The sequence below is a fragment of the Toxotes jaculatrix genome, chromosome 22 (assembly GCF_017976425.1).
Source record: "Toxotes jaculatrix isolate fToxJac2 chromosome 22, fToxJac2.pri, whole genome shotgun sequence".
Classification (NCBI taxonomy): Eukaryota; Metazoa; Chordata; class Actinopteri; family Toxotidae; genus Toxotes; species Toxotes jaculatrix.
In genome coordinates this window covers 3,789,766-3,799,810 of record NC_054415.1, presented here as the reverse complement: position 1 = coordinate 3,799,810, position 10,045 = coordinate 3,789,766, and the positions used below count along the sequence as shown (strand labels likewise).

Below are 10,045 nucleotides of genomic sequence, written 5' to 3'. Positions count from 1 at the left end.
TGTGCAGGATATTCTTATCAGGGTTGAAAAGACTGGAAAAAAAAGACAACGAAACCACCAACCAGAATAATGAAATCGAAAATTTTGGTGCAGTGAAGCCAGTTTCATTATGCACTTCCACACACCTGAAAATGGTTGTGTGAAAAAGCATCCATCAAATCACCAGGGGAACACACTGCCTGGTTACGATATCTGATTTTTTAATAACAAAGTCAACACGGGCAACAATAGTCAACATTTGCATCAGTGTTTCTCTGTCCAATTTGTTGTTTGCAGAGATTGCAAGGCAGATTCAGTTGGGGTACTATGACTAGAAATTATTCGCCCAAGCAAGGAAACGCATGTGTTTTGTTCAGAGGCATTTTCACAAAAAAAACAGTTAAAGTGAGGAATTGTTATCTGGTGTTTTTACCAATCACATATTTGTTGATCTGTAAGACAATGAGACTCATTGTGAAATGGCAGCAAGCCAGTGGAACACGTTTTCTAATGGCTGCTGGTGAGGGAGTGATGTACTTGCATTGTTCTTTCACCACTGTCTTACAGCTCCCTCTACTGGTGGACTGCGGCAATAACTTGACTTTATGAAAGTGACTAAAAGGAAATATAAATGTAAAACCCATTAAATGGGTCTTTTTCACAGTGGACATAAACATGTCTCACAGCAGTAATACAGTTCATGATGGCTGAATTTCATTTAGCTGCTCCAGTTTCAGGGTCCTGGTTCTGTTCATGCTGGCTCACTGGGATACTTAATTAGTTCAGAGCCACTGTTAATGTGATTGGTAACACCTGTGCTTTTCCAACTATAGCAAGTAACAATATCACTACACTGCAAACACAATATTGGAAAACCTGCTGTTTCTCGGTGTACACAATATATAAGGATAGAGCTGCATATAAAGGAGTAAATGCTGTGACTTAATTTTTGATAGGTGTGACCACCTTTGTTCTTTGAGTCCCACAAAACAACACACAGGCTGATAGTAACTAACAACCACAATGAACTGAGTGTTACAGACTCACCAGCCACTTCATTAGGTACACCTGATTTCATATAATTAAGGCAGTTCTAAAGGCGAAAGTGGGTCCTGGGTACTTGCAAGGTGTTCCTAATAAAGTGGCTGGTGAGTGTATATGTATAATTCCCTTCACTGCAAAAGCCAGAGTTTGTTTTGGAGCACTCATAACACGACAGAGAAATACATCGCTTTCTGCCAACAGTAAGTCTCTTTGTGCCATGTGACAAAGAACATTAACTCCAAAGTGTCTTGCACTTACATCCAACAACTTCAACCCAACAAGCAAACACACCTGTCTATTGAAAAGCTAGGGACGGGAGGTTGTAAGCAAGACATTCCTACAGTTTTATGAATAAAAAAAATGACAGACAAAATCCTTTGTCCTCCAATTTATTATGAAAATGTACAGGGCAATTAACGGTAGGACTTCTGGTAGCGGGCACGAGCTCCAGGTCCACCGAACTTCTTGGACTCGCAACGACGTGGATCGGCAACCAGCAGGGTCCTGTCGTACTGGATCAGGATGTCCTTGATCTCCTTCTTGGAGGCCTCATCCACATCTGCAGCAAAACAAAAACACTTGAGGTTACTCTCCTACTTCTTCACAAGCCCACAGGTCATGTTACTTCATTCTACAGAATACAGCATGTGCACTATTTATTAAAAAAAAAAAAGCTTTATCACACTGTCAGAAAACAAACCAGCTGGTTAAAAGTATCATGGAGCTGTTTTAAACCTGTAGATATCGTCAGCCCCCTACTGCATCTTTCATACACTGAGTCTGCCTATGAACATTTCACATCAAATCACACTGTATGCAGTTGACCAATATTCTGAACCAGGATCACATTTACCTCTGCTCACAATATTTGCAAACAGCAGTATGTGATCCTTAACACAACTCATGCAGGTGACACTGGCCCTTCAGTGCTTGAGGATTTAAATATACCACTCAAAGTGTGCATGCATATGTCACTACATAGCAATGAGCAATTTTAATACTTACACTTCTGGTAGTATGCGACCAGGGCTTTGGAGATGGCCTGACGGATAGCTGGAAGACAAGAATTTGTGGCATGGTTAAAGCATCCCAAATCACATACTTATGGCTGGTAAGTATAAAGAAACAACACAGAGAGCGAAAATAAGGCTTACCATAGATCTGTGCCACATGTCCACCACCCTTCACTCTGACTCTGATGTCAACTCCAGCAAAACGCTCCTTGCCCAGCAGCAGTACTGGCTCCAGAAGCTAAAAAGGAACATGATGTCAATTTTATATCCTGGATCTTCTTAGAACATTGAAATGTAAGTATAACTTAGTGAAAGAGTTATGCTAAGAAACACTTCTCCTGGTAGTTCTTACAGCTGATGCTGAGCAGAGTATCAGCAATTCATGCCATCATCTGCAATAATTCACACTTGGTCAAAGTGGTCTAACATTCTTGTAAGCTGCTAGGTGACACTGCCTTAAAATGCATGTTGAGTAAGGTCTGGTTAAATGTCGTGGACACTGCCCTGCCTCTCTCCTACCTCACAGACCTGTCCACTTTGATGTTCTCCTTTCTTATATGAACTCACCTTGTACTGGAGAGTGGCAGGCTCCACCATCTCCAGGGGTCTGCCGTTCACCTTGATCAGGCCATTCCCCCTCTTGCAGTGAGCAACTGCTGTGGCGGTTTTCTATGACAGAATCATCATCATCATGAGAGCCCATCAAAAACAAATGCATTAAAAATTAAAATATATAATTCAATTATCTTTTACACACCTAACGAATAAACTCATGGCATCATCCTGATTTACCGGTAACTCAAACTTTTGTTGATTATAACTCGGGATTCCTGTGACCACGTGACGGATTAGAATAAATTGCCTTTGCTTTTAAAAAAGAAATTTGTACGTTTGAACGCTTGAAGAGACATGTGAGCTAACATTAACGTTGTCACCCTCTGTTAAGTATCAGAATCCAAACCATTGCTAACAACCGGGTTAGCTAGGTAAGCTAAGTCAGATGGCTAAATAAGCCACAATCATACGGAAGCTTAGCGATCATGTATGACAGAGCTTCACACGGAGTTCCAGTACGTCTTATAGATACACTGGCCTACATAAGTTTAATTACTGGAATATATCGATGTGAAACAACGACACACCACCACTTCGTAATAGCTAGTTTAGCTAATGTGCGCTAGCAAGACCCTTTAGCCACAGTACCACACGTGGAATAATTTGTATATATTTACTTACTTTGCGTCCAAAAACCTGGACAGATTGCAGGGGACCTTTAGCTGGCATGTTTCTAAAACACACAAGGACGGACAGTTACATTAGAGACCACAGAGTAAGTATAATTTATTGTATTTTAACGGATCAGGCTGAAGAACATACCGTCTTCAGCTTGGGTGCCGTACGGAGAGACCGATGGGGTTTCACACGCCGAACATCAGGGGCTGTTGCACGACACTTCAGACGTACTTGGTGGTAGGGTTTGCGACAGTTACCCTTGCTCTACCTCCATTTTACATTTAGGAGATGTAAATGGAGAAACTGATATTCTTTTTTGGCAAACGTTGCTCTCGGTTACGCCGTTAAGTACAGAAAATTCTTTAACATGCGGCTTTTCACCAAATATAGTGAAGTTACATTCAGGATCCTTGACCTTATTTGAACCGTACATACTGTGAAGGCTTGAGGTTATCCTGCAGTACTGTCACTAAACTTTACTCTTGTGTCGCTCGTAAAGCTTGTATCTTATGTCAGTTGCAAATATAACAACCGAATTTTATTTACTTACTTGTTAAACAAGTTGGGTAATGTTGACACAAGCCCACAGGAGATTCGTGTCCTGGACTTACTGTATGTTTAAAATGCACTCCACAGTCTTCTGCATCAACATATATCAGTCCTACCACCTTATATCAAAAATCTGGGCTGTTCCACAAGTAGGCAGCTTTTCTTTGGGATCATCAAAATGATAAATAATTATTTTAATTATTAAGAATTATTTTGAAACCGATAATGAATTGATAATGTAAGACTATAGGGTCTGATCATGTCTCCTCCTCATCCACTTATTTTGAATCTCTAACCAGCAGCACCCTCTGGTGTGGGTACAAGCAATAACACCATTTTAAGTGTGACATCATTGCCATCTCAGCTGGGGGCAAGGTTGTATCATCAACCAGAGGCTGTCTGGCAGAGGTCACTGCAGAGCATTCATTTGCCCGGCATTAACACCTGACAGCTTGCATCAAACTACACAAACTCACTGACACTTGGTTTCATCAAACCTAATTTAAGCTTGTGGTAAGTCCAGCCACAGAGATCATGTGGTTCAGCTCTGCAAGGGGCTGAGGAGCTGAGGGTCAGGGTATGGGAATGGGACAGGATATGATGAAGTGGGGATCTTTTTGGACTCCAAATATCAAACCATAGTCCTACACAAGAGACAGTCTTTGATCTGACCACAATGTTGGACAATGTTGATGTGACCAAACTAGACCCTGCAGTTTGTGGGAGGAAGCTTGCGTCAAACGGTCCCCTCTCTGTTTTCTCATGATTCATCATGGATGTGCAGTTGACAAAAACAAATGGAGTCTTTGTGGTGATTGGCTCAATTGATGTCAGGGTGAAAAACAGTACCAGGCGCCTTCTCTATATAGCCCTGAGAGGGACTTGTCCGACACTGGAGACGAGAGAAAAGTGTCAGCATCAAGGCACAGTCTTACCCTTAAAGGAGGGAAGAAGCAGGGCCATTCTTGGGTCAGAGAAGGACTGAAGATAGATAGCATCTTTGGAATCTGTATACAGTGACGTGAGCCGTGTGCGGTGTGCAGTGCCTACCTATGCCTGACATTTACTGCAGCGAGAGTGGTGTTTATAGTGTCGACCACGGGTGAACAGGCACCTGGCTTCTTTTATTGTCAGAGGGAATGCATACTCCCCTCGGGGCTGCCTGCTGATGAGCCGTTCTAGATGGATAATGAATTTTGCTGCTTGCAGTCTCTACTTCAGCAGAAAAATTCCTACCATTGTGGCGTTCAAACCATAGATTTAAAGTTTTATGTCAGACACCCATGGCATTCACCCACGTTCTTTCATGGTGTTACCTCCATAGAGCTGAGGCAAACTGTATTCAGGTGGAGATTCTCAGTTGTCCTTCACTTTGAGTGCGCCTTTCATAAAAAGAAGGGATTCATCATTAATTTAAAAATATTGTATAGTGCAGCGTTAAAGTAGTCTCTAAATTTATGAGGCTGCTTCCCTTCAGAAGTAAAGTGGAAGCAGAGTAATAAGAAAAGGTCAGTGTTGAAATGAATGAAGACATACAGTAGGTGTTTGGACCTATTCCCTAATGCTCTTATAGTGACAAATGGACCCTGCTCCACTTAAGAGTCATTAAATGAAGAACTTAGTCCAGAGCCTGACCTGTTCTTTTCTCTAGGACACTCTCTCCTTTCATTGTCCCCTTCCTTTCAGCCTATGCGTGACAAGTCAAGAGGTTATTAGCCAACAGATACATTTTAGGGATGTAGCTATAGACTGAGAGTGCCAGTATCTACACCAGAGTCAGGCAGACAAAGGAAGCCCTGTGTGGGTACCCCAGGCTGGATGATAAGCTTTCAGATAAACCTGTGTTTGTGTTATGGGTCACTAGGGGCCTCCCCATCACTGTCTGCATAGGAAACATGTTAAGGCTGCTGAATCATCCCTGATTTCCTGCTCTGTTCGACAGTTCCCTAAAGTATACAGTCCTTTTGTGTTGCTAACTGTCAAGTTCATTTTACAATGTCCAGACTGCTCAACCATTTGAGGTTAAACGCTCTCACATTACAGCTTTGGGTAGAGGTATTTCAGTGCAAACTCTACGGAGGACTGAAGCTCACACAGTCACATTATAATTTATTCTGTTTACATATGGTAGATAAAATCATGATCATGATCTTAGAAGGTCCCAGAATCCCATCCCACCTTAAATCCCACATTTTTTTTTAAAGAAGCAAACTCTGAGCTTCATTGCTTCAGAAGAGGTGCAGAGCTTGCAGAAGGAGGAGAGTCTACCGTCATCCAGTAAAAGGGCTGGCAATAAATAAAGACCACACCATATATGTGCAGCTCCTCTCCACGTCCTTATGGAAACACATCACCTGGAGGTGTGACCCCTTGACCTCGTCTTGTCACAGCACCCTGAGCATGAGACAACGCTCTCAGATTTACAGGGGAGGAGATCCTGTTCCTGGCCGGCCATAGTGTCTCATTTGACCATAATAGGCCTTGCGGTGGTTGAAAAAGTGTTGGCGGTAATTGAAGTTTCCCTGAGCAGAAGGAGAAGATCCGCTCAAACTGGTAGGCGGAGGGGCCGAGAGGGGCACAAAAGGTTTTGTGAGGTATACAGAAGTGCTGTCGCCATGGCAACAAGGGGAAACTCTTTTCAGCTCATGAGGCAGAAAAGTGTCTTCTCTGAGAAGCAGCTGTGAGGCTCATGAATCTGCAAGTCAAGAGAAATATGATTCAAGGCAGCAGGTCTTACCTTTTATATCCTTGTGCGAGGGTCCATAAATAGCTTGCGCTATTCCACCATTTTCCTGTAAAATGTTCAAATGTACCACAATACTGAAAAATCCTGAAATCTGCAGTTTCTTTCAATTGTCAAAACATTTTGTGACTGTGCAAGAGAGAATTAGAGAATGTCCCTCTAACTCAATTGGAGAGCAACAACTGTTTTTTGTCAGCTATTTTTAAATGTCTTAAATTTTTATAGAGAGTCGAACATGCACCAGAGTTTTCAAAACAGCAGTTACACAATCATTAAAGTGTTCAACATCCCTCCCAGTGTTTCTGACACATTCAGGCCTCTTACTAAGAAACAACAATCCCAATGTGCCACAGAAAGTGGGATTTCCTGAAACTGGCACAAAGTCATCCATGGAAGTGAGAGGTACCAAAATGGCTGCCACTGCCCCTTTTTGCCTGTTGCTGTGCCATGGCAGCAGTAAATATTGATGTCTGCCTGACTGGATGACAGCTCATAGCACTAAAATGTGGCCCGGTATTGAACCCCAGTTTGGACTTGAGCCCCTTCCATTAATTTGGCTATTTCAGCAAGCATTTACCACATAGCAATGGGCCTTGCAGCTGTCCCATGCTCTGTCAACTTCCATCTGGCCTTAGAGTTGGGGTCACAGGATAATGCAGAAGTGAGTGGACATATTGTCTCTCCTCCCAGAATGCAATGTTTTCCCCAAATAGTAGTGCTGGATCCAAACACCCCAGAATTTATGTCATTTTTCCTTTTCCAGCACTTTCCTTCAATTTGTTGCATGAATCTGATTCACATTAACCACTCGTGTAATCTGTCAGGCAAAATACAACATCTGCCAAATTAAGAAAAGAAAATGTGTTGAACCATGAGCTGTGCTGTTATGGAAATTAAACATGAGCAAGTCAATTAGCTGATAAAGTTAAATAAGACCTGAATACTGAATAATATTTTTGATTATTTTTAGTGCTTAAGTAAAGTAAGTATTCTCAATTTTGTCAAATCACTTTGCTTTATCAAAATATTAAACAGATTTTTCAACTGTTGTAAGTAAAATAAAGTTTTGTTACTTGATACCGATCTAACTGACTGGGTTACATAGCTGTTTTTTTCATGTAAGATTAACAATGACCAGTATTCAGAATTTTGACTCTATGTTTCATGTCATGTGAAAAAAGGCAGTTCTTCAAATTCAGTGATTTTATTCAGACGGAATGGGTTGTAATATAACATCTGATGTGATCCAGGAAAACAAAATTATTCCTTCCAGCTGACTCAAAAAGCCTCATTATGTATCTAAGCAGGGCTTATTGTTCATGGAGCAGGTTGAGGAGCTCAGAGCTGCACTTCAAACGCTGAATTTGTGAAGCTGATCTGGCAGTCGAGCAGGGCCAAACTTGCCAACATAACAGCCTTTCACTCGCCATTTGTCTGTGCTGTCACACACACACACACCGGTACTTCCCCTCGATCAATCTCGCTCACTCTCTCTCTCACACACTCACACACACACACATTCAGCTCACCCACACAATCTGCTGCATCACCCTTCTTGTTCCATCTCACTCTGGTCTCCCCCTACTTATTCTCCATTGCAGCCTTTCTGTATGAGTGTGTGTGTCTGTGTGCGTGGGTTGACTCTGGTCAGGGTTCATGTATGACACAGTGGCAGTGGGGTGAGAAGGGGGCCATGTAGGGTCTGGCTGACATCGGCAGTGATACAACCAGAGAGGGTCACCGCTACACCAAAGCCTTCTTTATTCCTCCTCTTTCGCTCTTTCTCTTTTCTTCCCCTCCTCTCTGCGCTGTTTCTATCTGATGGGCTGTGGAACACTGAGCTCCAGCACTGCTTTGGCCTTTGACAACATCTGGAAATACAATGATGAATGTGATCACTACCAGCAACTAGCATCCCCTCATTTCTCTCCCTCGGTGTGCTTGTGCCTGCACACATATTAAAATGTCCAAAAGATGATGAAGTGTGACCTTGACAACATGGTAAGTACATGCTACAACTTGTGGTCTATTTCACTCATAAGCGCACATGACAAATGGGAGCCACCTCGTGCCGGTGTCTTGAGTTACGTGTAGTTTATCTTTACTGTCTGAGTATGTTTTTAGTCAGTTTGTTAGAGTATTTTTGGTCTGTTTTTAGAGTATATTATATCCATATTGTATTTCGTGGTGTGTCTATAAGTCTGTGCTCAGTCACACTGTGTTCCAGGCTCCCAGGGGGAGAGGAGACAAGGCTGGGAAGCTCTGATGGGAAAGTGGGCCAACACTCTCAGCCCTCCGCTGGAGAGCTCCTTAAAAGGCCTGGAGAGATGATGTCGTGGACTCTTTCCTTTCCCCCCTTATGTTTTTTTCCTCCCTCAACAGCAGCGGAGAAGCCCGGCAGCAGGAGCAGGGCCAGGCTTTGGCCAAACTCATCAGGCACATCAGAGCAACACACGACACTGATGACTTCATTGAGCTGAAATAAGGCTTCCATCCATAAGAAGCTGGAAGGACTTGTTGTGAAAGCTTGGATTTCCCAGATTGGGAGTTATTCTGCCTTGCTGTTTTCATTAAGGCTGCTTAAAGTGGGTTCTTTTAAATTTTAGAGTGTTACGAGCAATTGCAGAACTGTGACAAAGTTCCCTTTATTTGCAAAGCGAAAGCAGAAATGAGGAGGAAATGCAATATCACAACAGCAACAGGGGATGCAGAAGTAGTCTTTTGTAAGTTGTGCTTGGCTAACAGTGAAACCATTTTACTTAGCCACTTATCACATACATCCTCTGACCAATCAGAATGTACCAGATTCAACAAATAGCACATGTCTTCACACGCAGCTGCTGGCCTTTCTGTTTCCCCAAGCCCGACTAATTTTTTCCATCACAGCCTCCGCGATAGGGGTCAAGTACCACCTCATGTACACAATGCGTAGAAGGCCAAAACAGATCCCAATGCCCCCTTTAACCCCACACACAGTCATTTTGGAGCCTTTGCATTGGCTTTTCCCAGGTGAGCTTCCAGCGCCTGGAGTGAGATGCATCAGGCAATGTGTGGGCGAGCGCTTCACCAGGCTCCAATCTACAAGACATCTGCTGTTATCTGGGGAATGCTCTCCGCACACTTCATGGACATATATGTACCAGCGCTTTGACGTCTTTGCTATTTTTAGCACCGGCCCGCCGCTGAAGGTTGTTATGATGATGTCACACGGGCTTTCAAAATAAATCTGATTGTTTATCTTGAGTTACACTTCCTGCCCGCTTTTCATGTCATGTTTGTTTGTGTTTAGTCATCTGCCAAACTGGAATTTTTTGGGCTGCTTCAGTGTGGTGACTTGTTTTGCCTGATTTACATCTTCAGCTGTATCGTGTACTTTTACGATACTCTGTCATGGAACACGGATTTAGAGGTTTTGGTCTAATTTGTGTTCCATACTCTGCGAACACCAACACTACCTGCTACACTTCTCCGCCCTCCCATCAGC

General features: G+C 42.8%; 1 protein-coding gene across 2 annotated transcripts; it reads right to left on the bottom strand.

The window, feature by feature from the left end:
• Positions 1 to 1,396: 1,396 nt before the first annotated feature.
• rps16 (ribosomal protein S16) lies at positions 1,397 to 3,499 on the bottom strand. Of its 2 annotated transcripts, none has more exons than XM_041030622.1 (6): positions 3,414 to 3,499; positions 3,273 to 3,324; positions 2,604 to 2,705; positions 2,178 to 2,274; positions 2,029 to 2,076; positions 1,397 to 1,582 (listed from the first exon to the last, which is right to left on the bottom strand). In XM_041030622.1, exons 2-6 carry the CDS (start codon positions 3,318 to 3,320, stop codon positions 1,437 to 1,439), a joined length of 441 nt encoding a protein of 146 aa, XP_040886556.1. In that variant the 5' UTR covers positions 3,321 to 3,324; positions 3,414 to 3,499; the 3' UTR covers positions 1,397 to 1,436. The 2 variants fall into 2 exon arrangements, with proteins under 2 accessions (XP_040886556.1, XP_040886557.1); XM_041030623.1 differs by having other exon boundaries at positions 3,269 to 3,324; positions 3,414 to 3,458.
• Between the last annotated feature and the right edge of the window lie 6,546 nt (positions 3,500 to 10,045).

Coding starts and splice junctions, on each gene's coding strand:
- rps16 (XM_041030622.1), bottom strand. CDS start 3,320: ATGCCAGCTAAAGGTCCCCTGCAATCTGTCCAGGTTTTTGGACGCAAA. Junction 2,077..2,177: donor ACATGTGGCACAGATCTATG/GTAAGCCTTATT, acceptor CTTGTCTTCCAG/CTATCCGTCAGGCCATCTCC. Junction 1,583..2,028: donor GGTCGCATACTACCAGAAGT/GTAAGTATTAAA, acceptor GTTTTGCTGCAG/ATGTGGATGAGGCCTCCAAG.